Source organism: Xylaria bambusicola (genome assembly GCF_022495145.1).
Source record: "Xylaria bambusicola strain CBS 139988 unplaced genomic scaffold F5B22scaffold_37, whole genome shotgun sequence".
NCBI lineage: Eukaryota > Fungi > Ascomycota > Sordariomycetes > Xylariales > Xylariaceae > Xylaria > Xylaria bambusicola.
The window spans coordinates 177,606-203,228 of NW_025953590.1; the positions used below are offsets into that span (position 1 = coordinate 177,606).

The 25,623-nt window shown below is 48.7% G+C and overlaps 7 protein-coding genes across 7 annotated transcripts; 5 read left to right on the forward strand and 2 right to left on the reverse strand.

Annotated features, from left to right (window-relative positions):
* Nucleotides 1-727: 727 nt before the first annotated feature.
* Nucleotides 728-6,826, forward strand: F5B22DRAFT_318194 (CNH domain-containing protein). Its single transcript, XM_047970676.1, has 3 exons — nt 728-4,561; nt 4,615-5,271; nt 5,327-6,826. The coding sequence occupies exons 1-3, from the start codon at nt 974-976 to the stop codon at nt 6,302-6,304; spliced, it is 5,223 nt and encodes a 1,740-aa protein (XP_047828564.1). The 5' UTR covers nt 728-973; the 3' UTR covers nt 6,305-6,826.
* An 860-nt stretch (nt 6,827-7,686) lies between these two features.
* On the forward strand, nt 7,687-8,150 carry F5B22DRAFT_648831 (uncharacterized protein; the record flags this gene model as incomplete). Its single annotated transcript, XM_047979080.1, has 2 exons — nt 7,687-7,799; nt 7,850-8,150. The coding sequence occupies 2 exons, from the start codon at nt 7,687-7,689 to the stop codon at nt 8,148-8,150; spliced, it is 414 nt and encodes a 137-aa protein (XP_047828565.1).
* A 99-nt stretch (nt 8,151-8,249) lies between these two features.
* Nucleotides 8,250-12,331, reverse strand: F5B22DRAFT_616171 (uncharacterized protein). Its single transcript, XM_047975570.1, has 3 exons — nt 12,028-12,331; nt 11,545-11,896; nt 8,250-11,482 (listed from the first exon to the last, which is right to left on the reverse strand). The coding sequence occupies exons 1-3, from the start codon at nt 12,086-12,088 to the stop codon at nt 8,590-8,592; spliced, it is 3,306 nt and encodes a 1,101-aa protein (XP_047828566.1). The 5' UTR covers nt 12,089-12,331; the 3' UTR covers nt 8,250-8,589.
* Nucleotides 12,332-13,499: 1,168 nt separating this feature from the next.
* On the forward strand, nt 13,500-14,281 carry F5B22DRAFT_657985 (uncharacterized protein; the record flags this gene model as incomplete). The annotated part of the gene is made up of 2 exons (XM_047980089.1): nt 13,500-13,674; nt 13,822-14,281. The coding sequence occupies 2 exons, from the start codon at nt 13,500-13,502 to the stop codon at nt 14,010-14,012; spliced, it is 366 nt and encodes a 121-aa protein (XP_047828567.1). The 3' UTR covers nt 14,013-14,281.
* Nucleotides 14,282-15,426: 1,145 nt separating this feature from the next.
* On the forward strand, nt 15,427-17,200 carry F5B22DRAFT_648834 (S-adenosyl-L-methionine-dependent methyltransferase; the record flags this gene model as incomplete). The annotated part of the gene is made up of 9 exons (XM_047979081.1): nt 15,427-15,525; nt 15,633-15,706; nt 15,802-15,897; nt 15,983-16,024; nt 16,111-16,205; nt 16,263-16,275; nt 16,334-16,661; nt 16,764-16,953; nt 17,055-17,200. 9 exons carry the CDS (start codon nt 15,427-15,429, stop codon nt 17,198-17,200), a joined length of 1,083 nt encoding a protein of 360 aa, XP_047828568.1.
* Nucleotides 17,201-18,051: 851 nt separating this feature from the next.
* Nucleotides 18,052-20,003, forward strand: F5B22DRAFT_637923 (major facilitator superfamily domain-containing protein; the record flags this gene model as incomplete). The annotated part of the gene is made up of 7 exons (XM_047977507.1): nt 18,052-18,446; nt 18,502-18,537; nt 18,605-18,669; nt 18,736-18,890; nt 18,944-19,215; nt 19,268-19,755; nt 19,819-20,003. 7 exons carry the CDS (start codon nt 18,052-18,054, stop codon nt 20,001-20,003), a joined length of 1,596 nt encoding a protein of 531 aa, XP_047828569.1.
* Nucleotides 20,004-20,047: 44 nt separating this feature from the next.
* Nucleotides 20,048-24,105, reverse strand: F5B22DRAFT_657991 (P-loop containing nucleoside triphosphate hydrolase protein; the record flags this gene model as incomplete). Its single annotated transcript, XM_047980090.1, has 3 exons — nt 23,218-24,105; nt 22,543-23,117; nt 20,048-22,512 (listed from the first exon to the last, which is right to left on the reverse strand). Exons 1-3 carry the CDS (start codon nt 23,778-23,780, stop codon nt 20,048-20,050), a joined length of 3,603 nt encoding a protein of 1,200 aa, XP_047828570.1. The 5' UTR covers nt 23,781-24,105.
* Nucleotides 24,106-25,623: the final 1,518 nt, after the last annotated feature.

The following is a 25,623-nucleotide window of genomic DNA, read 5'->3' on the forward strand; positions in this document are numbered from 1 at the left end:
ACACACGCCCAAGTAGGTAAATACATAGTAGAGATACCTACATGTACAGATGCATGAAGCGAGAAATGGCCTAAAGCGAAATCTCCCGTCTCTTTACGCTCAACGCTAATGTCACGTCCCCGGTCTGAATCTCACATCTGCCAAACCCACCTAATATCATCTCGGGCCTCAGTCTTTGGGAGCGTTTGTTGACGACGCGGTTTTTGATCATTCGCCTTGTCTTGTGCGCCGATACACCACGTTCGACATGACCAACTCGACGTCGGCCTTTACCACACAAAGATCCCTCCAATCTCCCTGATCATACCTCCCTACGAAGTAGTCTACCGTATCTATCCTACTCGCCTGGTGCGCGGTTCCTTCTAGCCCGCATATCCAACCTCGACACGCCGTATGCACGCACGCTATATTCCTTTGCATCAAGACTAGCCCTGTATCCTGTCGCGAACGACAGCCATTGAAGATAAATTATATCGGTTCAGCTCATACCCTATTGTCTTGGATTAAGAAGGTAGTCTCTCCCTTGTCGGAGGGGCACTACCCTGTTACGAGCTGACAAGAAATCGAGCAGCCACCGCTGGTTCCTCTTCTCTACGCACCCTTGAAGGCCTGTCCGCACCGCCTGCTCATTCGGTATTCTTCTCCCGTGGCTACTAAAAACACCGATTTTGGAATCAACTCGCCCGTAAAGTTCACCTACCGCGAGATCTTGGGCGACCCGCTTCCCATTTACTAGCCAGAGCACTGGTCGCAAATAAGGCTGATCCTGACATAAGCAGTGCGACGGCGCATGACTTTCCAGCTATTGTAGTTGCCGCGACCGGGCCAGAGCGAACTCCATTCTGTTATTGTTACAGTCGTCAATGTGATCAGATTATTGGTCTCTGGTTCTCTGTCTCGTTGAGCTTGCTAGCATAATTGCCGTTTCTTTGGCTTTTCAAGCTAGTCCTTTCTTTGCCACAAGAGCCTCGTCATGTCGTTCAGAGGCGACGACCAACGCCGATACGGCCATGTCCCTCCCGTTCAATACCCCATCGTCAGTCAGCCTTCGCAAGACCAGCCCGCCTATCCCTCCAGAACCACAAGCTTCAACAATGGCGACGATTCCACCGGCTTCTCGTCTACGACAACACGCCTACCATACCATCCTACTTTAAATACGACGGCTAGAGGTCTTGGTATGGACGATGAATTATTTTTAGTAGCGAGCCCGACTATTGAGGCGAATAGATCAAACTATGCCAACTCGACCCCTGCCATGGCTGGCTATCAACACTCGTATCAGACTCAAACTCCGCCAACGCCCTCGACTTATAACCCGCAGGCTTTCGTTCGTTCCCACTCGAACAGTCTACCCCCCAATCCTCGTCCTGCGAACCGATGGCCCCAGCCTAGTTTACCGAACGCTCCGTATAGTCCAACGGCAGCGACAGGAAACTTTGCGCATGCACCCTACAACCCTGCGGCTTATTCGGGTTCAACTGTTCCCCAGCGCCAGCCAACGCATGCAGGCTATAGCCAGAACTACAATAGCCCATCGTTGGGATCTCCTACAGGCCAATCTGCCTACTTCCAATCGCAGCCAACATATGTCCATCAACCGGCGCAGTCTTCAGCTCAGATAGCGACGCCCTCTCCACCCACCACCTATACAGGATATGACCAGACAATACCTGCTTCTACTTATGCGGCCACGCATGAGCCTATTCAGTCCCAATATGGGTCAACATACTGGGGTAATGGGAGGAGCCCGCCAGCAACATCACAAGCACCCTATCCAGTATCGTCACAGATACCTGTCGGTCCAAACTATTCTGATCGGGATCCACATTCCTTTCTTAATCTTGCATCCGACTCAAATTCGACACCATCCCCAGTACCTTCTCCACAAGCGTCGCCTGCTTTAGCGCGACACCCGACAAATGCGCCATTACCAAGTAGACCCATTGAAGAGCCGAGCTTTGCGTCTTATCGATCTAATGGCACTATCCGACCCGATCTGTCTCAGGAGCATCTTACACAGGATAATATCATGCAAGACATCGAGGCGGAACTTGGGAGGGTAAGAGGCTCACAACGTGGACGACCTGCTCAGTATGATCAACGTAATGGAAGATATTCTGATAGTGACCATCAAAACCTCCGCCGCCTTGCGTCAACTGCAAGTTATCATTCTACCGCAACGACAGTTAACAGCTCAGATGACTCTTCTGGTGTCAACCGCTACTCCTCCAATGCGTCTACACTAAATAGGAACAGCTCAAGGAACCCCAATGCTATTCTTGAAGACGATGATGACGAGAGCGACCCGGAGGGCGCGGCCGGTGCTGCGGCATTACTGGCGGCGGAGGAAGACGATCGCCGTTTCAGCTCGATCGGTGCTGGTTCTTTCGCGTTATTCAGCCAACCCGACGTTGCAGCTCAACCAGTCCTTCCTACTCATCAGGAGGAACCGAGTAGTGATAGTGACTATGCTGGCGGTATGGATCTGGGTTTGGTGGGTGGTGGATATGAAGGCCATCTCACCTACGACAATAACCTCGGCTCTCCTCCTAGCACCGAGGTGACGCAATTCGATATGCAAGGTCTTCGTCGTAACCACGCCTCTCAAAGAAGCCACGACAGTGCAGGGTATCCCGCTTTTGAACAGGCTGATATGGACTATGGAGGGGTTGGTGGTTTACAGTCTCCAAGGGCGCATCGTCTTAGCTTTGACGACGGAGATGAGCATGTTTCGATCCACTCGAGAAGAAGCGACAGCGAGTCACCAATTAAAGACGACTATCCCGATATGTTCTATCATCCAGGGATTGGGAACAGGCCTCTCCCCGCAATCCCCCCAGGATCCGACAGTAGCTCGTTACTATCCGTCCAGTCTCCGAATCGAAGCGGCCAACAACATACTTACTCTCTGAGTGCGGATTCCCGAGCGTATACGGGCCCCGATGCGTATTACGGACAAAATGCGCAGCAATTGCAGGTGGAGCGATCCATCTCACTATCAAGTCATAGCACGTCACCTCATGTTCAGCCCCCTGGTAGGTCCAAGACTGATGCCGCCGAAGAGCGTAATTCGAGAATAAGACATATGAGGCAGCAGCAACAACTCGCAGCTCAGCAAGGGCTACCGTATGAAGGCTATGAGACCGGCACCCCTTCGTCCGTCAATTATGATGTGATCACCTTACCAACCGGAAGACGCCGCAAATTTCAACCGGACAAGCTTACGCTGGTTGACGTTCAATCATGCACAGAGCCGTGGGCCCTTAGTGAAATCGCAAAATGGATCCGAGACATGGCAGAGGGCGAGCCTGACCTCAAACGCAAAACTGTCGAGGATGGAATTACAAGGCTGTTTTGCTTGAAAGTCCCTACCATGAACGTTGCAGATGCGGAAACTCTTAGTGAACAAGTAGTCGACTCTCTTCTTCGAGCTGGTATATTGGTGCCAGAAGAGGAATGGCTCAAATTTGGTCATGGATCCATATCTGGTGTATTATGGCAGTTGACTGGAGTCGGCTGTTACGCGCCAAAGTTACATGAGAATCAGACACTTATGGGGTCTCAAGATATGGCTGGGCGGTGCTATTCTTTCCACTGCATGCGGACGTTGAAGAAAGCAAACCTCGATGAGATCGTAATGGATGGAGCAAAGACCCTCGACTGGGCTAGCTTTTACAAACTGACTAAGGAGAGCATTGGAGACAAGTCGAAGCATGAAATCAAGAGGCAGAATATTCTACACGAATGCATCACGACGGAAGAGTCATATATGGATCAACTCGATGTTTTGAGGCACCTGTACAGAGACCGGCTTGTGGCTACTCAGCCGAAGATCATAGCAGAAGCGAGGATGGAAAAATTCGTCAATGCTGTCTTTGGTAAAGCTGACGCTGTTCAGCGTGTCAACAAAGACCATTTACTGGCTCAGATGAAATATCGGCAAAGAGAACAAGGCCCTTGGGTCGTTGGTCTCAGCGATATCTTTCGAGAATGGGTTCGAAAGGCCAGGACAGCTTACATTGAGTATGCGGCGTCCTTTAATTATGCAACATTCCTTATCAAGAGAGAATCCGATCGAAATGTTATGTTTCGACAATTCTTGGATGCCGTAAGTAAGGATCCACGTTCACAACGCCTCAGCTGGGATACATACATCAAATCACCGATTACCCGTTTGCAGCGCTACCCCCTTTTGCTGGATAGTGTCTTAAAAGAGATGTTGCAAGATAGCGAGGAAAAGGCGAACATGATCAAGGCTATCGAAGAAATCAAGGCTGTGGCGCATGAATGTGATGCCAAGGTTGCTGAGATGGAAAAGAAGGTAGCCATGATTGAGCTGGATCAGATGCTTGTCCTGCGCCCCGGTTTCCATGCCGACTTGAATCTAGATCATCTTGGTAGAGAGCTCATTCTGCAGGGCGATTTGCAACGAATGGGTTCTAAGGGCGTAAGATGGGTCGATACGCATGCTCTCCTTTTCGATCATTATCTAATCCTCGCCAAACTCATTTTGACACGCGACGCTAGACAAGAGAAAAAGTATGACGTATCAAAGGAGGTAAGTTTCTGCTGGAACTCTGTGACTGACGGCATTTTTACTAACATGGTAAGCCAATACCTATGTCACTTCTTTTCCTAGAGAGCAGCCAGGACGATCCTATTTCGAAACAGAAAGGTATCGCGACGCCGCTGACTCGATCCACCAATCCCGGCTCGGAGACCAAGCTCAATAAGATTGCTACGAATGCCAGTGAGCGCCCCGGCCTCGAACACACGGCGACAAGCTCTTCTGTAGGCTCTGCTATGAATAGACTAGCACCCCTTGACAGCGAGGGAAAAATCCTGTATCCTTTCCGCGTTAAACATCTGGGTCACGAAGTCTATACGCTCTTCGCTTCATCTGCACAATCACGTCAGGACTGGTGTGACCGGATCATTGAAGCAAAGACACGTTTTGCTAAGGCTCTACACGCTCAGAATGCAGAACCATTCAAATTGCGTGTTATGGCAGATAGCGCCTTCGCTTATGATTCGATATCTGGCGTGGGCAAGTATATGGGTGGCGTACACATCCGTGGCACACCCCTAGACAGGGCTATTCGAGATTTAGAGAAAACTTTCGGTCCTGGTAGAGGCCCTCCACCGATATCACGTGCGGCTGTGTACTGTGCTACTGGTTTCTCGGCGTTTGGGAGAAACATGGTAGCGGTAGGGACTGATGTCGGTGTTTGCGTAGCGGAGGCCAGCGACCAGAGAGGTTGGACTAAGGTAAGATACTCACCACATCTATATATTGGGAATATAGCACTGACGCACTTGATAGACCATCTCGGTAGCCCGTGTCACACAAATTGCAGTGCTCGAGGAATTCTCTGCTGTTCTTGTGCTTTCGGACCGTAACCTCATATCATATCCACTCGATGTGGTCTCACCACCCTCTAACTTCCCTACCTCCACCAGTGACAATCCTCGTCGCTCGCCACAACGGCTAGCGAAAGATGTAGCATTCTTTGCAACGGCCCGTATGAAGGATCGGATGCTAGTTTTCTACAAAAAGAAGGAGAACCTACACAGCACTTTCAAGGTCCTTGAGCCTGTATTTCAGAAAGCAACGGAAAAGAAATCACGCCTCTTTGGCGGTTCACGACGAATCGGAAGCGGTGCTACCGAGACGTTCAGAGACTATGACGACTTTTATCTCCCTGTCGAGTGTTACTCGCTGAATATTTTCCACTCCTACATCGCCATTGCGACAGCGAAAGGCTTCGAACTTATGACACTCGATAAGAAAATACCCATGTCCATACCGGACGCTAGGCAACCGGCTATTGCTAACATCTCAAGCCGAGTCAGGGATCAGCGGCCTTTGGGTATGTTCCGTCTCAATGATCAGGAGTATATCCTGGCGTATGAAGACTGCGCAGTCTACGTCGACAAGCATGGCGATGTCAGTCGTAGTGTCATAATGGAATATTCAGGAAAACAAAAGAAAGCCAAGGGAGCCACGATGTATGGACAGTATCTTGTCCTTTTCAACGACGACTATGTGGAAGTACGAAATGCCGAGAATGGCCGGTTACGCCAGATCATTGCCGGTCGCGATGTTCGAGTTTTGGACTACGGTGTTAGAGGGCCTACAGGAGGCTTCTATAACTCTAATGGAGTTGGGGCGGGAACTAACGAGGTTGAAAATGGAATGGATTCAAAAGGCACCGTCAAAATTGCAATGGCACACCCAGAAGTTGCAGGTCAACAGATTGTGCTGGAAATGTTGCTCAACAATGGACATACGGAAAAGTAGTTCTTTGTTATGATCAATACGGTGGCATGATGATTACGAACACCAAAACATTGGCGGAATGATGGCGAAATGGGGGCTCAGCGACGGTACAGTGGATTCATGCGTATACGCAATAGCGATAAGTTGGCATATTGCATCATGTTACCTCTTGTTGGATTTATGAAGGAGGAAGATATCCGGTCTCCTGCAAGACCATTCATGTTATTTTTCTTTTTTTTCCCTGGGATTTACCCATCTTCCCCGTGGAACCCTAAATGGGAAAACAGGTCTTCTTGACCACGAGATGGACGTTTAGGAAAGCATCCCAGATGGTAACATATTTTCAAGGGAGCTCGGTGTCTGGTGTTCAGCTTGGAGCTAGTGGTATGAGGCACTAGGAGGGCTTCTGGATTCCCTTTGCTGCAAGGCAGAGATTTTGCCACGTGAATAGCCACGACTTATTCTTGTATGTTATATATCATATCACAAATCTCTTAATATTCTTACCTACCAAGTTCGTGCGACGTTTCCGTCCGGGATTGTGAATTCGTCTGTATGCTGTTATAACACTATTCAAAGCATTCATTCACCTCTTCGATCACGTGCTTGGTGGTCTTCGCCTTCGTTGAAGGGCAGTTTGTCTACGGGGTGATGAGGGGAAGTCCGCGCTGGCGTGTGTTGTGCGCGCCCTCTTCATGCGTCTGGATTACTTGATATTTAAGAGTCTCTTCTTGGCTTGTTGGATAGGTGGTAGAAGCGCGAGCTTTTCCAGTTCATCATATAGCAATGTTCATTGAATCAACCCGCCGGTATCTCGAGTTGGTTTTTTAGAAGCAGAGATTGTGTCTGTACATTATGATTCAGCGGGTCAAGTAGGTAACGCACGGCTAGCCAGCCAATTGCTTTTAACGTCTTGCTGCTGACATTGGCGTTTCCGTGGCGTGATGAATGGGACACTTGACTGGCCGGATGGGTTGGAGGTAGGACAAAAGGTCCCCGACGTGGACTGTAATTTGCTGGGACGGGCTCGCTCGTTTATGCTCGGATGTCTCAGGCGTCCCGATCGTAAGCCGTCGTCCGCTCGGATCGGACGAATTCATAAGCGTCTTCATTCGTTGTCGTGAAGAGGAAGCGAAGGCTGGAAGTACACAGGCCGCTTTTAATGTGGTTGCGTCTCTTTCTACTTCTCATCATCGCCGGCTATCATTGATCGATAATATCTACCGCGTCTGTGTCGCGCTACGCATACACTAACGTTGCTCTGTTACATGCTAACTAACCTACGTCATCTCGGTCTGACCTCTTGCCATCGGAAGCAGTATTCCACGAGAAACCCAGAAAAATTGAAGAGAGAAATAAGAAAAAGAGAAAAAAAAGGCGTTAATTGTTGGAATCCGAGCACAATGCTAGGCCGTATCCTCCTCACAATCGATGGCATTCTCCTACTCCTCGGGGCTCCCATCGCCGACTACGGCCCCACGCACATGTTCAATCCCAACTGGCCGCCTCATGCGAAGTGAGTTCGAGTACCAGATTCCACTCCGATATCCTCTCTAACGTCCCCAGATTCCACAATGGCCAAACAATCAATCTCTCCCTCCTCCTAGGCTCAGCGACACTGTTCTACGCGTGGCGGAGCGCCGAAACGCCGACGCTGAAGAGAGAGTTCATGCTGGTGTCCGCGTTCACGGGGTCTATTTACTGGATCGCGGGTATCTGCTCCATCCTCTACCCGGGCACCATGGGTCTTGACCCGGAGTTCGGCGGCCCCGGGTTCCCGCAGGCGCCGCTGTTCGCGTTCGCTGCTGTCTGTGGGTTGTTGGGGAGTTGGTTGGAGGCTTCTGCTGTGAAGGTGAAGAGAGGCTAAGAGAGGAGGGAGAGGCAGGATGGAAGGGGTGGCGTTGACGTTTTGTGATACCTGGGGGGGCTTGAGATTAGCGGTGTATGTGAGGGTGTATTGAGGGATGGCGATGAGAGGCTAGAAGAGGTGCACTAGCTGGAATCTCCGGCCAGATGGGAAAAAAAAAAAAAAAAAAAAAAAAAAAAAAAAGAGAGAGAGAAAGAGAGAAGGAAGTCAAGATCTTGAACGTCGGTGTGTTTTAGGGACTGTGTTGCAAGGGGAGCCACAACGGATTTCTCATCAAGTTTTCCTTTACCATCTTCCGGTGATCAAATCATAATAGCTAATTTCCCAGAGCCTAGTGTAACTATCTATGCCTCAGAAATATCGGATGAGTGACTGGCTTTTGCAATACACGTGTCTCCATTGGGTTACTCAGTGCCCGAGAAAACTTAGCAAGTGCTAATCAGTTGTTACCATCGTGCGAAGATTGGGCAGGATCGTTGATGTGGAGGAATTGGTCAGAATCGATGTTCAGCAGGCCTGCCTTGACGCAAGCAGCAGCCAGGAGCTGTTGGCCACCATCCAAACCTTGCTCATCTGATTTGATCTCCTGGAGTAACATGTCCGTCACTTCGAGTAGTTTCTGTGTATCCGGCAATATGCCAAACTCGAACTTGTATTGATTGGCATAAAAACGGTAGCCGAGAAGGCTTAGCACTCGGTCAGATGTCGCTGCACTGGGTCGAAGGCAAATGAAGTCGGTAACTTGCAGCTCTTTAACTTCAGATAGGTGTACGTAATCATCATTGAATCTACGTGAAACATTCTGTGTGCTCGTATGGGATGGCCAACACAGGATCTGAACGGCTCCATCGACTTCCGTGGCCGAGATGTGCCTTCCAATGGTGCCTGTCTCAATCGTTCTATAATCAATAGCGCTCCATAGCATGGTCCACGCTTTGGCAGATATCTGGATACGTATCTTGTTGAGCCAAATAGTCGGCGAGACGTATAGGCCCATAAAGTCCATCAAAGTAAGCAGTGATATTGGCACTAGTCGATTATAGAACAGAGTATGGTCGTCAACAATCTTCATCAGCCGCTTCATGATGTCCAGCATACATCTATTCTTAATTGACTCTTTCCATGTCGCACTATTGAAATTACGAATAATGACCGGCGCATCATTTCGTGGGAATTTCTCTATAATAATGCTGTTATATTCAGCAGCTTCTGAAAACCCACCAACCTCATGCCCCTCCATTATAGAGCGAGATAGAACGTCTGCAAGACTATTCACAAGTTGGGTGGAAAGAGTATTCACAAGGTAGTCGGGAGATCTGAAGGTGTAGAGGGTCCTCCATAGGATATGTGCAACAAGACTTTCACAAGTGGATCCAGTGAAGATAAAGTTTAAACGAGACAAGGCATAGGGTTGGAGCTTGGGGGATTCCACACATTGAATCCAGAACCAATACTTTCCGGCAGGCGTAATGGCATCAGGAGCTAGAAATTGACGCTGCTCTGTTCCTTGAAACTCATTGTTGTCAAGTTGTGTACACACAGTACATAAGGTATCGAGCAAGGATGAAGCGATTGTAGGATAGTCATCATAGTATGCACCTAGAAAAATCATGGTGGGGGTCAACAGATCGTGTAGTAACGAACTTTTTGTATCTGTAACGTATGATGGAGCGGTTATCGCATAGGTTATATGAGCTTCGCCGATCTGTCGAAACAGTGCCTCAGGGCTCCAGCTGTATTCGAGTAGTGGACTGCTATCCAGATTGGAGAGAAACTCGAATGCCGACCTATGTATCCATTTCAGTTTTTTACATTCAGAATAGGACATGGCAAGATATGGTTCGTCTTTAGAACATATGCGACGGTTAGAGATATCTGGTATCCACATAAATCTCGGGTGAGTAGTGGCAAATCTGAAAGTGGCAGCCTCCCAATAATACTCGTTCAGAAAGCGAGATACCATGCCGCTGATCCAGCCGACTTCAAGGAGACCTGCGGTTCGGGTGGCAATACGCATTTCCGTGAGCTTGCATTCATCTAAGAACTCTTCATAGGAATTGATATCCTTTTCTAATTGTGCTGTTACAATAATTGGAAGGGTATTAGCTAAACCGTAATACCAGACGGGGCTATCTTTCCGAGCGATGTTCATTATCTGTACATAGAAGGCCAACGACTTTCGGTGAACAGGGTCAACTTTGGAGAGCATATGTTCAAAAAGGTGGTTCATGTCGTTGGGTAGCGTATCAAGGCGTTCCCGTAGGATTTCCTCGCTGTCACCCGCATTAGACCCCCTCACAAGCGACTGGGCTACCAGAGACGCCCACAAGAAGACACCATCTGATCTCCAGGTGACTTCTGAGATTAACTCTGAACGAAAATGCTTGCTCAGTTGCGTCTTCTGAAGGGAACCTTTAACAAATGCTTTGATGTCGTTGCTATTCAAGTCTTGAAGGCGAAGCTGTTTCAAGCCTTGGAACCTCGTGGTAAGCGCTACCTCTGGTCGACTAGAAAGGCAGGCTTTTGAATTGCCAAAGCTGCTCAGCTTATCAATGTGATCGACTAGATCATCGTAAGGCCCTGTGTATTCGTCCAGTCCGTCAATGAAGATACAGAACCGAGTCCCTTTACTGGAACGAATTGCCTCAGTAGCAAAGCTCAGCAGACTTCGTTCTGTCCAGGTTGGTATCATCGCCATAGGTGACGATAACTTAGACAGTATGATGTCTGCGATTTCGGGTTCTAAAATGCAAAGCTGATATAGAAGGCTGCGAAGAAGCCCCAGAACACTATTCTGGAGTTGGGATCCAGCACGCCAGAAGAAGAACGACAAAACTCTGAGCCTATATCCACGGCTCCATACTTCTAGATTTTTGCATGTTCTCTCATCATCAACGATGTGTGCCATCAATGTGGACTTTCCCGACCCGGCTTTGCCGGATATCCAGTATGTGGAAGTATCTTCGCGGAGCCACCGTCTAAAGTCTGGCCAGAGTAGTTGGTGATCATTAGATTCCGAGGGTGTATAATATTCTGGATCAAATAGCCACTCTAAGGTTCTCGGTGCGGGCTCTTTGATTTCATTTCGGCGTTGATCGATTTCGGGAAACCATAAACTCCCCAAGAGTTTCTCGCGTTTTTTCAAATGATCCGCTTCATTCAAACGAAGCTGTGTGTCGCACTGAATGCTATCCAGCTTATCAGTTAATGTGGTATGGTGAGCTTCCTGAATCCTTTGCTGCTCGAGCTGTGCTTTGATGAGTTCTTGGCCGATCGAATTGATATTTGCAAACTCCTTGCTCTGCTCCACCTTCAACATGTCAATGGAGGGTCTAGTTTTGTATTAGCGTTAAATTGTCCTAGGAATCGTCCTTCGTGATTATCATATGCTTACAGTAATTTTTGGGTTATCATGTGGTTCAAGGTGTCCTGGCCCTCCTTAAGGGAGTAATGGAGTTCTTCTATAGCCTTCCGTTTGCGAACTGCGCGGCTGAGGGCTCGTGCTCGACTTATATCCTTCCCAGAACCGCGAATATATTCAAGGAGTTTCAAGAGTTCATCAGCTTTTGATATACACTGGTCTGAGAGCTTAGAGACCGGGTCATTTGCTCCCTGAGGTGTACATGCTGATTTCAAGCTAGACCTCAGACTTTGGACAGATCGAATATTATCTTCGAGCTGTTCATTATGCTTCGTAGTGAGTATAGAGCTGCCTCTGATTTCCTGGAACGTATTGTACACCTTGACTGTGATATCGGTTGTTAGAGATAGGCAGCCACAGCTATGCACTGGATGAAGAAAAGCATCTATAAAGCGGCGGAAAGAATCGAGTTCGAGAGTTTCCAGGCTAAGTATGCGATGTTTAATGGTGACTTACTTGAGGCGTCAAGGAATTGCACCGCGGCTGCGGCTACTCCTACAGCTGTTACCGGGTCCATTATCCTCGCAACTGCAGTTCTCTCAAGTTGTCATCGGGGTATTGATACGAAAGTAAGGTATCAACCAACCCGACCGCTTAATCGATCGTGACACATGCTAGCATCGGTCTTGCTGAGATCGAAGATGAGTTTGACTTCAGAGCCTTATGGTCAACAATTGCCATGGCTGCCTTACTCCTGCACGTAAGCTGTGCCACACTGCCTGCCTGGCGCAAGGCGGGTTTAGGTATCCAATGATAACGTGACGCTTTCGGAGTTAGGTTATAAATCTTAGCCATCTTGAAGACCTGGGGTAGCTATGATCTCGAATTCTACGCGTTTCTAGGAGAAATTGTCCCTAACAGTATTCTTATCATTAGCCGATTCAGTAGGTATGCTGGAGATTCCTTCATCATACTAATACTCGAAAATAGTATAAAAGTTTTCACTGGGCCCTGCCAATCTTCAACTAGCTACGAGGATGAGGTTTGCATTCAGTGATTCACCATGCGGCGAGGTCCCCAGCTGTACTGTGTAAGGCAGACTCGCGCAAGAGCTGTGGCATGCATCTGCAATCATGCACTCCGTAGTACGCCATACTAATCGTGTTGATTTTATATGTAAGCATGATTCCATGGCTTTTTCACATCATCTAAAGTTCATTGGGGTTCACCTTGCTTCAAGCCATTCGCACAGAGACCAAGTTGCTTGATGGTATAATATAATATTGAATGCCAAGTGTTTTCAAGAAATCATTCATTCGTGAAATCTGTTCCCCCAATCTTGGTTTCAGAGCGATTCACTACAGCCTTAAGTGACTCCATTGCCTCAATGAACCCCATAGTAGATCGTGGATAGATATATTAAACCAGGTAGTTTCCAAGAGGTAGACGCGTGGAGAAGACACGTGGAGAATCAGAAATGACGCGCCCACGAGTCCAAACTATATGTGATTACCGGCACGACATAGCGAAGATATTGACGACGGCTATGGCTTCACATGGAAACGTCAATAGGGAGCCGGACTTCTGAAAGGGCTTGTAATGGACGTTAGGGCACGCCAGTCACTTGGTCTTACGGAGTGTCACTCTACTCACGGTCGCGTCGCTACTAGAGCGTCAACCGGAAACCCCATTATCGCAAATGGCTCGTACTCCCCGGCGGACGCGGCACGTACGCGGCACAGACCGTACGGGGGAGCAATGTCAATCTCTACCTACTTTTACATACCTGAAAGTTGCAACGCGTGCATTGCATATGGCACAGTCTCAAGCTCTCCGCTTGGGCCATATTTGTAATTGTTTCTAGCACCACGTCACATGCCGTTGGTGAGAACACGAACTACTCAACGTAACCATACCTGAGAGCCAATAGGCATGACCGTATGGTAATTGACGAGTTTGATAGCAATGATAGAACCTCTTTGCCCACAATGAAGAAGGTGACGCAGACGCATCGACCTGCACGTGCCATGGCGCCATCCCGCAATATCGCACCACGAGTGAACACTGCATCCGCAAAGATGACGCCGATCCAGTATTGGATTGAATCGATTCACGAAGAATGCGTCGAAGCGAACCCGTTGCTACCGGACTGCTGTGTCTTTCGTATGCAGTCGAGCAGGAGCCGCAGAGCCGCAGGCTAACGTATATATACACGTGGAATTCAACGACGCAGCTCGACGGCGTAGCAATGGCCTACTTCGCAGACAACCCGCTGGCTCGAAATCGGCGCATTGAGGACTGACATGTAAGCTGGGGGCGCGGTATCGCTCACGGCATCGGGAATGTACCCAACGGCGGCGACCAACTCGCCGCCTGAGGTTGGCTTCCAAACAATGTCGACGACAGCGCTCAGGGCTGCACTAACAGCATCAGGAGCGAGCGACCAGTTTGGGGACGTGGGTGTCAAGGAATGGCTTGCTTACGTGCCAACAGCCTCGTAAGAATGCATGTTGTTGATACATCCTGTCGCGGTCGGGAAGGTGTTACATAGTAATGCTACTCAGTTGTAACTCTAGAGACGCACAACACAACTGTTTGCTTCCAACTACCACATCGCTAACGCAGTGAGCCGTGTTTGCCCCTTTTTTCAGCTAGAGTACCCCTTTTCTTGTCCGACCGGATAAGCAGCGATCGTTTTTGATCGGCCGAGCCAGGCAGGATGCATGTTGGTTGCAATATGCGGGAAACTTTCTCTCTACATGTGTTATACATTACATAGGTTAGTTTGCCGCATCGCTTAACGGGCCGCCGACGCGTCAGCGTGGCGTCTTGCATAACGGTTTTGGTAGACCCGAAGCACGTTGTAAACCAGGGATACGCTGGCAGAAAGGTACGGTGAAACTTGACAGGATTTTGTGATCCTTTGTAGTAGCGACGCTCCAGCTCTTCTTCGTTGATTTCGAGACCATCTAAGTAACCACGCCGTCCTCTCGTGAAGTACAGTAATCTCCGCCTTGGAGCAACGCTAGGTTAGATAGATCATACACTACACCACACTAGCTTGGCTCCACGCGAACCGTTCGACGAGACTAGCGCACCGTCGACTATCCTCGTTGGCCTACTACTGCCCTGTATAGTAGAGGAGCACCAAAAGAGGGAGGAGGGTGTGACTTCGGCATGGTATCATGAGGATGGTGAGCAATTGATGATAACACCTTCTTTGAATATGGAGTCCAGTGATGGGCCCCATACATACACACATACAGTATGCACATGGGCTAACAGCGCTTGTCAAATGTTTTCCCCATTCTCACGTGGGCAGCAAGGGACGCAGATGGCATGTGGTGCGAAGATACCAAGCCGCCCAGCAAATAGAAAGAGAAAAGTTCGGTGTATCCCGGTCATACAGATACTGCTGATCACGTTTGATTGGTAGGATGGAAACCGATGGATCGGGGGATGGGCAGAGAATGGAGATGGCTATTTTCCCACTGCAACTGACCTGGACGGACCCCTGTAACAGAGCCAGTTCGTGATGGACCGACTCTAGTGTAGATTTCTTGTAGTGGTCAGCACAGATCATGTACAGAGATGGCAGCTCAGCAGAGGTCCCCATCGATCGAAGGCGATCTCCGTGCGCTGAGTCCTGCAAGTAATCTTCGGCTTATTTTCCGATTCTTTTTTTAATCTGTTTCGTTGCACTGCAATCTCAACAGTAGCAGCAGCCTGTGACCCTTGTATTGGCCTCTTAAGATTCTAGACCTTCGATCTGTCGAGAAAATCCTGGAGATTCCATAAGACCCTCGTTTGGAGTCTACCCCTCTCATTCATTTTCCTCATCGGCATCAGCCTACGAAGTGAGAAGTCGTTGAAGACCCTATATCGAGCCGTCTACAGTATTCGTTTTTTGTCGTCATGGCCGCTGAGGCATCCCAATCTGCTGCTGAACCCGCCGCGACGCCGGCGTCTATCTCTGCAGCGCCCGTCATACCAACTACTCACTGGACACAACCAGTAAGTGTCAGCATGGCTTGAAGGTGTTTCCACGTTGCCTACCCTAGATGACTGGGCACACGTTTGCGCAAACGCTAAAAGGCTGACGTTTCATGACTACTGAACAGCAGGGCGATCAAAGAGATGATGAAGGGGAAGAAGACTATTTCGATGATGGGGATTCCGCTCTTGGCGATGACGCGTGAGTCATGTCTCATCGGAACAGCGGCTATTGTTACTGCTGTTGTCACTCACCAGTCGAATTGAGCTTGTGGCGCTGACGAACCCCAATTGCAGCGCTAGCACGACCGCCTCGTTGTCTGCGAGCATCTTAGAATACCGGACGTTGCACGGGCGGACATATCACTCGTTGCAAGGCACGGCTGATCATTGGTAAGTCGTGTCTCACTCAATTTATAAGCCTAAAGCTTAAAGCTCGTTCGTTGCTCGTTGATGAATCCCGCTAACTTGAGAGTAGGACGCCAAATGATGACGCGCACCTTGAAAGCATGGACTGCGTGTATGATGATACCCAACTAATCGCTCAACGGTCGTTGAGAACCCTTAATTCGAGGCTAACTTCTTCTTTTTCTTGATTTAATATAGCCATCACCTTCTCACGCTTTTATTTGATAATAAGCTGTGCCTGGCACCCGTTCCCGAGGGACCGAAGAAGGTCCTTGATATAGGCTGTGGAACTGGTGAGAAAACATCGACCTTGTATTAATCCCGAAATGCTGCTAACAACATCCCTTTAGGAATCTGGGCAATGTAAAGCGTCCTTACTCAGCTTATCCCGTAGTGTTAATCTAACGCGCTCTCAACCTAGTGATTTTGCAGACGCCCATCCCGAGGCTGAGGTCATCGGCACTGACCTATCTCCCATGCAACCGGAGTGGGTACCTCCAAACCTCAAGTTTGAGATTGACGACTGCACACAGCCATGGACATACGCAGAGAACTCCCAAGACTTCATACACATCCGCTACCTCTTCGGCGCCATCGAGAAATGGGATGAGCTCTACCAGCAGGCTTATAGGGCGTGCAAGCCCGGCGGATGGGTCGAGATTGTCGATCCCTCGGTGAACTTGCGGAGCGATGATGGAAGTGTGAGGGAAGGCACCGCCATGTACGACTGGGGCCGCCTATTCAACGAAGTCAGTAACCAAGGAGATTTCCCCTTTCCACTCTTGCCCTCGGGGTAATAATCTTATTTCAAGCAATGTTCCTTAAACTGACATTGATTGCGCATGATCTAGGCAGCTACAATTAACAAACGTAGCATGAGCATGGTCGACGATGGGAAAAGGCTAGAGGATTTCAAGAAAGCCGGGTTTGTAAATGCCCAATCGAGAAGGTTCAAGCTCCCTGCAACGCCGTGGGCCAAGGACCACAAGATGCAACAGCTCGGCGCGTTCTCTCAGCTTGCTATGGAGCAGGATCTCGACGGTATGTTTGGCCTGTGTCCCTTGTTTGGTGTCGCTCTGTCCTTCGTGACACGTCCTGCCAATAGCCTCCAATCAGCAAGTATTGACTGAACATGATACTAGGCTATGCTATGTTCCTTTTCACAAACGCCCTGGGTTGGTCCCCGCAGCAGGTAACCGTCTACCTGGCCCGAATGCGCAAAGAAATGCGTGATATGCGGATGCAACCGTACTTTATAGTCGAATCAGTATACGGGCAAAAGCCGTAGATGTTATTCAGTTGATAGGGCCATGAGAACATGCGGGACGATGATGTTACGACAATTTCGAAGTTTTTTCCTACTATTTTGCATGAGCGAGGAGCGATCGTTCGATACTTTTGAGGCCATGTCCATTTTTAGGGATATTGATGACATTGTACTTCCCATAAAGTTAGCCTCAATCTTTGTTTCGGATTGATCGTTTATAGCTTTCTGAACTTCTTAATAGAACAGTTGTTCTAAGATATTCACGATACCCTGGTAAAAGCTTTCATAACAGTGACTATACGGCTGCCCTGCGCCGCGGAGAGTTTTCTTGTTAATGTAGAGTTTGGTAACGCCTGGTTCATAGCCGTGTTGGTGTATCGTGTTCGTACGCCTCGGTTCGGTGAATAGAGCAAGCCGTCTGGTTTGCACACATGGGTATACACTCTTATGTTATGTGCTGTAAATATAGAGATCGCAGAATGCCAAGTATGTCATTAGCTTGAGTGAATCCCTCGAAAGTCTAGCACATTGTGAGACTATAGTCCAAGACATCGTGCTTTAGCGGTAGATACATCCACGCCACAGGGGTAAGATTCGCGGGTAAACGAACTATCAATGGAATGAACTACGAGTCGCGTCGGCATGTTACAATTATATTACAGTTGCTTCAGGCGCAAATTGGAAGCTAGCACTACTGAAGATGGCAGCGGCTGGGGTTCAATACCGTGTCAATATCTACTCGCCCGAACAAAGAGAAAGAAGAAAGTCAGGCTCATAACAGTTCAAGCGTCAGCCAAAAGGACATAGATTCATTTGAGGTGATCTTCTCGAGCCCGCGATATCTATCCTATTTTAGAGTCATCCGGCCGGAAATGTCCCTCGAGGCATCAGACACATGGAAGAGCCTGCCACACAAAGACCAGCTCGCGGTCTTGACATTGTGCCGGGCCATTGATTTCTTCCAGATAGTTTCGTTCCAGACCATCTGCTACTACCAGCTCAAATCTTTCGACCCATCAGCTACCGAGCAGGTGTTGTCCTGGCAGACCGGAGTCGCTCTAGCTAGCTTCACCGCAAGTCAGTCCTGCACGGCGATACCATGGGGATATGTCGCGGACGCCAAATGGGGTGGGCGAAAGAACGTCCTACTGATAGGATTGATGGGCACTAGCTTATCGTGTATCGGAGTGGCCTTTTCCACGTCCTTTGCTAGTGTTGTTGTGTTTCGCGCCATCGGGGGTGCCATGAATGGGACAGTCGGCGTCATGTAAGCCAGGCGGGTGTGCAGTCGTAGAAATGCATAGCTGACATTAGCCTACTAGAAGGACGATGATGTCTGAGGTTATACGACACAAGAGGCAAGTTGCGAGAAGGGCCATCTCCCTTCTTGAATGATGTACTGCTGCTAACGAACATCATGGCTAGACATCAGTCACGAGCATTTTTGCTCCTACCTGCAAGCTTCAGTATAGCAGCTCTCATCAGCCCAGGTGCGTGTTGCCTTCTCTTTGGGCTATCAAATTATATATAGTAGAAATGGCTGACGCCCATCAAAGTCTTCACTGGTTGGCTGTCTGATCCCGCATCGACCTATCCTAATAGGTTCGGTCACATCGAATGGCTGAGGCGCTACACCCATAGCCTCCCATCTTTACTCAGTGCGCTGCTTCTGATGGTGACCTCCATAGCCGTTCTCTTAACACTTCGAGAGGTTTGTTCTCTCCATATTTGTATCTACGTTCCTTCATTCTGATGCAATGCTAGACCCTTGAGAGCTACGACCCAAAATTACAATCAGCTGCCCTGCTACGAGCGTGGAACGGTATAATTCGTTCGGTCGGGAGAATGAACGGTCGAGGCTACTCGCCGCTGGCTTCAGAGGAGCCGTGTGACACTAGATATGACAGGACACGCCTGTATGAAAAAGAGTCATCTAAGCTTCCTTGCCCAGAATCCAAGCCACCCTTTCGCCATATCTGGACACGTAATGTAGTCCTCACCATGATATCTCTGGCATTCTTTGAGTTCCACTTAGGGTTCGTTCTGTGGATGGTGAACGGATATATAGAAGCTAACGATCATATATAGGGCATTTGGTAGTGCATGGCCTCTGCTACTTTCGGGTACTAGAGAGTCCAGCGCCGGTGTGGACGATCTTCACCAAAGCCTTAAGGGCGGCTTAGGTCTTTCGCCGCAGAATCTAGGCTACACAATGGCATTTGCTGGGCTGGCTGGCCTCTTGCTTCAATTCTTATTTTATCCTGCTGTTCACAAGCAATGGGGGACATTGAAGTGTTATCGTTTATTCTCACTGCTATTTCCAATAGTCTACGTGACGTCGCCGTTCCTGCTTGTCATGGCGGGCTCATCCGCGACGCCGATTGAGGCATTCACTTGGATCTTCATTCTCATTTTGTTGTTCATCCACAGTACTAGCCGCATATTTTGCGTGCCTGCTTCTATCATGCTCCTGAATAATTGCTCACCACATCCGTCAGTGCTTGGTATTGTCCACGGCATCGGTCAAGCTACAGCGGCTGGATTTCGAACACTTGGTCCCGTATGTGCGGGATATTGTACGTGTAGCCCTTCGCTTTGTTAAAGAGTAGACATAAGCTGACAGTTTGACTGAAATTTAGTGCATGGGATTGCAATCGCAAATGACACTATCGGTCTCAGTTTGTGGGTAACATCTGCAACGGCAATTCTCGCTTGGTTGGTATCGCTAGTGATACGTGAAGGTTCGGGGCATGAAATTGCTTTGCTTAGTGAGGACGATTCCTATGATGGTGAGATAAAGTCTACGGAAAGGGACAAAGTGTAGATAAGGTGTGCATGAAATTTGAGGGGAGTTGGTACTAATCGTGTCTATGCTATGGTATACGTGAATTTGGTACCCTCTTTGGTCATTGTGGCGGAGAGGACCGAAAACTGGCTTTGTAGCTCACCACCATCGTCGTCACTTAACGGACTTCGCGCAGAGCTGATCAAGTAGTCGCTATGAGTGACGACGAGTTGAAAGTCCATCCGCGATGTGAGCTGTGAGCACCATCGTACAACTGCCGCTTGTCCAGCCACATCTAGGCTGTCGAACGCCTCGTCAATCAGTATGTAGCGTGCACGGTGCCTGCTATTGGCTTGTAAAATCTGAACGAGAGCGAAGAAGACAGCTAGGTCAATGCGCTTCCGCTCACCGCCGCTTCGCTTCGCATACGACAGTGTCTTGGTCACGCCTAACCCCTGGTCTAGGAGACCGGTGCCTTGCGAATTCTTGGGGTCCTGATCATATTCTGGGTCGCTAGCAATTATCGTTCGTAACATGCCTTTAGTGAGTTCGCGAGCATGCCGAGTATTTTCGTACAGGACGAGCAATATGCTCGAGGCAACAGTGTTAAGCTCCTGCAGACTTTTGTCGAACATATAGCCTCGGAATGTTGGGGCCGTGGCAGATTTCAGTCGTCGTCGCGATAACGAGCTTTCCCAGAATGCGAACAGCTCCCGTGTAGATGCTACTGACTCAACGTCTGCGACTAACGAAGCATGGCTAGAGGATTGCTCTTGTAGAATTGAAGTTTCTTCTGTGATCATCTTTTGATATATTTCGATTTCCCGTTTCTTTTCGGCTAATTTGTTTATGAGGCCTTCTCGTTTTCGCGTTCCCTCGTTCATCCTTGTGATTTCACGTTGCTGTTTGGCCTGTATTTCATGCAAAACACCCTGCTCTTCCAACAACTCTGACAAATGATTTAGCGAGTAGGAGAGTTGTTGCCTCGCCTCTTCTAAGGTAATTTTCGGTTCACTGAGTTTCTTATCTGGTGACCTTATGATGTCGCTCTTATCGTCCCGCTTGGGCAACTTGGCCGTCTTCTCCTTTTCCTGAGGAAATGCTGCTCCGAGTGTCTTCACTATGTTCTGAATCGCGTCTACATTTTCCTGCTGCTGCCTAGCAATAGACGATGTGAGTGGGCCTAGGAGGCTGTTGAGATGACTTGAGAGTCGGCCGAATGTCATCAAGCCAATCCGAATGAAATGGAGTGCCGCTCGATTTACTGGGTTAGCTGAGCCAACCCATTTTGTAGCTTTCGTTGCATGTGATTGAAGCCATGACACGGCTTGAGAAATGTGCCCAATTGTCGACTCGAATGAATGGATGTGCTCCATGATTTTTGAATCGCGCTGTCTTGAGCTAAGCCTCAGGAGTTCATCTCGCAAAGTTTGGTATTGGCTGTTAGGTTGATGAGTAATTTGAACCGAAGGCCGCTGTTTTGCGGCGAGCTTGTCCCAATTCTCGGCGTTCTTTAAAGTAGATCGGGCTTCGTTTACCGCTTGCTGACTTTGCTTGACCTTTGACTTGAGTTCTTCTAATTTTAAATTTAGTGTATTTGGATATCGATCAAATGTGTGATGGGCTCGGTCATCTTTGGAATTACCATCGCTCGTTTCGTTCCGGGTAGGAGACTGTACGCGGCTAATTGCTCTCTTCGCTTCTTCTTCTTCTAAGCGCAAACGCCGCAATTCCTTTTCTCCATTCTCGATGCGACGCTGTATGGGATACATGCTCTGTTCGATTGCATCAATTTGGCTACGGAGGCCAGTGCATTCATCGTCAATCTCCCGCAGCATTCTTCTGGATAAATCAGCCGACCTATCCAAGGTTGATAGCCCAAGTGTCGATTCAATGAAATCCTGACGCTGAGCGGGCGTTGAGCTTAGAAAGCTAGCGGCACTCTCATGTCCTAAAACCACCGCTTTGATGAATTCCTCATATTCGATACCCAAAAGCTCGTCAATCGCAGCTTGAGTAGCGCGAGCCTCGCCATGTTCAAATTGCGGTTGTTCTACACCGTTAAGTGACACGATAACGCGATTGCCATGTACCTTGTGCTTCCGAAACCGAGAAATTGTGTATCCGTTTGAAAATGAGAGACTGACCATACAATTCTGGCCAGTAATATCGTTGACGACATCTCCGACCGACAATCCTTTCCGGATACACCGTCCAAACTGACACCACACGATTGCTTCAATGAGCGTGCTTTTCCCTGAACCGTTGCTCCCAACAACGAATGATAGGCCTTTACCCATATCCCCGTCGAAATCAATAGTGAATTCGTCTTGGATGCCGAGGAAATTGGAAATTTTAATCGAGCGTGGTTTGGCCACAAAGACTTGTTTGGTAGGAGCCTGAGAAACATCCTGAGTGGCGATGGAATGGGAGGGGTCTAATAGCAACTTATAAGCTGCATTCTCCTCAGGAAAAGCTGTAGCATCTTCCGATGCTATCATCAACCTTTGGCCTAATTGAATCAGCTTTTCTCGGTCCATGGATTCGGCTGCCACAGATTCAACATAGCCAGACACACATTCCACGGGGTCAATCTTGACAGATGGTAGATCATCAGGCTGTGGCGGCGTATTCAATTCATCAGCAAGAGGCGGATATATCTCCAGTGGCTCAGTAGATTTAAGAGAAACACCCCGGTCACTTTCTGGTATGGACGTGCCTAAGCCATGGTACACAAAAGAATTTGCGTCACCCTGCGACGTGGGTGCTGGTCGTGATTCACGCACACTCTGAGCACCAAACGACAGCAACTTATCTCGGGCAGTCCAATACTGAAAGCGTGTAAGCCCCCCCAGCATCATAACGTGTTTGCCCTGCACTGTTGAGGCATCGATCTTCTCATCCAATACCTCTGGGCCTTGGACGGTTATATAGCCTACAGCATGAGGGTTGGCGATTAACTCGTGCTCTAATGTCACAGGGTCTAGCAGGACAACACCACGTTCTTCATCGCAAAGGTCTGCCCAAGTCAACTGTAGCGGTGAACCTAGATATGTGACGCTGCCCTGCAGACGACCTTCGGAACTCGCCGGTGAGGCATCTCGTTCGGGTTGAATGATGGTTTGGTGACTGTGAAAGTGGCCAGTGAAAGTTCTATACCGGCAAAACATGGGTCAGTAAGAGCGAGGAGTTTCAGGGCTCAGTGGCGGGTACTAGCCTTGCGAGAGTACTGAAATGATCTGGACCAGTAAACCCCCGATATCGAATGGAGTATCCTGTCTTAGTAGTATCACTGTAGACAACATGACGTTGCGTCACAGCGCGGTTTAGAGCCAGATGTGCAAACGCAACTGTGTGAGCAGCCTCATTTGAATTTACATTAGCCACAGCGGCCGTCAATTCGGTTTGATCTTCACGAAAAGGTAAAACCAGCACATCTCTACCGTCCCAATTATACTTATTCACTCCATCGTGAAGCGATATGAAGGGCTTTAGGCGTGACATGTTCAGCGCTTCGAGGGCAGTAGTGCTGTAATCGCGGCGATAGGCGAGATCATGGTTTCCCAAGATCACGTTGACGTGTGGTACGGAACTACTCAGGTCCGAGAGAAAGCGGTAGGCGGCAGAGATGACAGCAGTAGGCTGCATCGAACGCGAGGTCAGCACATCACCGCAGATGATGACACGGCTGATGCCAGGCGTCTGTCGCGTGAACGTCACAATCCATTCTGCCGTTCTTTTTATACGTTCGAGATCACGCACTTGAAAGTGGATATCACTCAAAAGTAGCCATCGTGGATTTGGACGCAGCGGCATGACCACTGCCTAGCATTAGATGGTATTACATTAATGATTCCAGTTGGGTTTGCAGATATCGATGCTGTAGGGTGGACACTGGGAAGAAGAACGGTGACAGTCCCGCATACCTTCATATATTCCAGCCCGTCAAATCACTTTTCCCACGAGCGCTTAGATATGTAGCCTTTCATAACGCTCGGATTATCGTCCAACTATCCAAGTAGTTCGATGCTAAGCCGCACCCAGTGTCTGCCTGTCGCAGCAAAAACCAAGACTTGAGTTGCTATGCCTGCTAAAACAGTGAGAACCAACGTACTTGAACTAGAGGCCAGGAGTCCTGAAGAGTATTTACCTTGATATCTTACCGACTTTCTTTTCTTCCATGTCTCGAAGCCGTGATGCTTGAAGGGAAGGGCGCATCATAGCAACCCACACTAGGCGGTCAGAGTGGGCAGAACGAACCAGGCCCAATAAGCGCGACAAGTATGGAGTAATCAATGGTCATTTCACGCGCTGCTTGACATCGTGTAGCTTTGTTTTGTTTATTGTTTTTATTTTCTTCCAGGCCGTGAACAAATAGGTGATCATTTATTTGAGATGAGATGCCGGTTTGTCAAATACACTGTAACCCCAACGGGGACGCCCCACATATCACCTCGCCCCTTAGGACAAATTCACGGGACTTGGCTACTCCTCGTGACGCAATATCCTGCAGTACAGACTCAAATTCACTCAAATATGTCTTGAACCCCTCCGCATGTTGGATTCTCTAAAAGATCCTTGATGCCGTTCAAGTCGGTCTGCATATGCCTCTTATTCGTGGTACCATTGAGTATAGATACCTTCCCAAGACCAAGTACCAATATGTAAAAAAGCAACCTCATTCTGAATAGAGAAGCGATGAGCAAGACGAGAAACGACCTGTGACGCCCGAGCCTTATTTTTTCCAGAAGGGAGAAGCACTGATAAATGATATCCCCTTTTCGCGTTAGAAAAGCTCGCAGCGCAATGTCATAGCCGACCTTCTCGTAGATGCTGTTCTGCTCGATCTCGGGTTTTATAACCGCTTCGCCATATACATAGTAGACTCTCGATGAGTGGGAGCGTAAAGCTGCACACACCCAGGACGCCAACGCGATTAGGCACATAGCTCTCAAAGAACCGCCAGGCCACCAGGTTGTCGGCTGGGTCGTTGAATGATAATGCTATGTCAATGTAATCCATCTGTAAATTCGTGAAGGACTGTTCGATTGACTAGCACACTTGCACCTCAACAGGCTGATTCACATCATACGGGATGTTCCCTTCCTCATGTATCCAGGCCGGGACGAATTTCGTTTGCACCTAAATATCGATTCACGCATTAGGTATGTCTTTCCCTATCTGTCCCCTGGTTAGAAGAGAGGAGAAGAACAAGGGCGGGAAATAGGGAAATACTGCGTACAAGAATTCTTATCTTTTTCGATGCCTGGATCGCAGAGCTTTTTCAGTGTTTTCTCCGACTTGAAACTCGTAGCTTGTCGGAATGTTTGCTGAGTCTATACCCTGGAATCCCGTTCCTAGAGCTTTCTCTACCGCTTCACCGGTGAGGTCTTTCTTGAATGCGGTCCTGTACATGAAGTAGGGGTGAATGCGTTCGGTGGAGAGTTTTGGCGGTATATAATGAGAATCAAATCTACACTTTGAAGAGGGAACGATCTTCATGCAGGATAGGGGTCGTGATTTCTACTCCCTGCCTGAGAGGATACTCTATTCCAGACTCCTGATGTCAGGCGACACACTGGAGAGGTAGTCGATACCAAACAGGTCCCCCAGGCACCTCACTATCATGAATGGATCTATACAGATGAGGAAGAGAAAA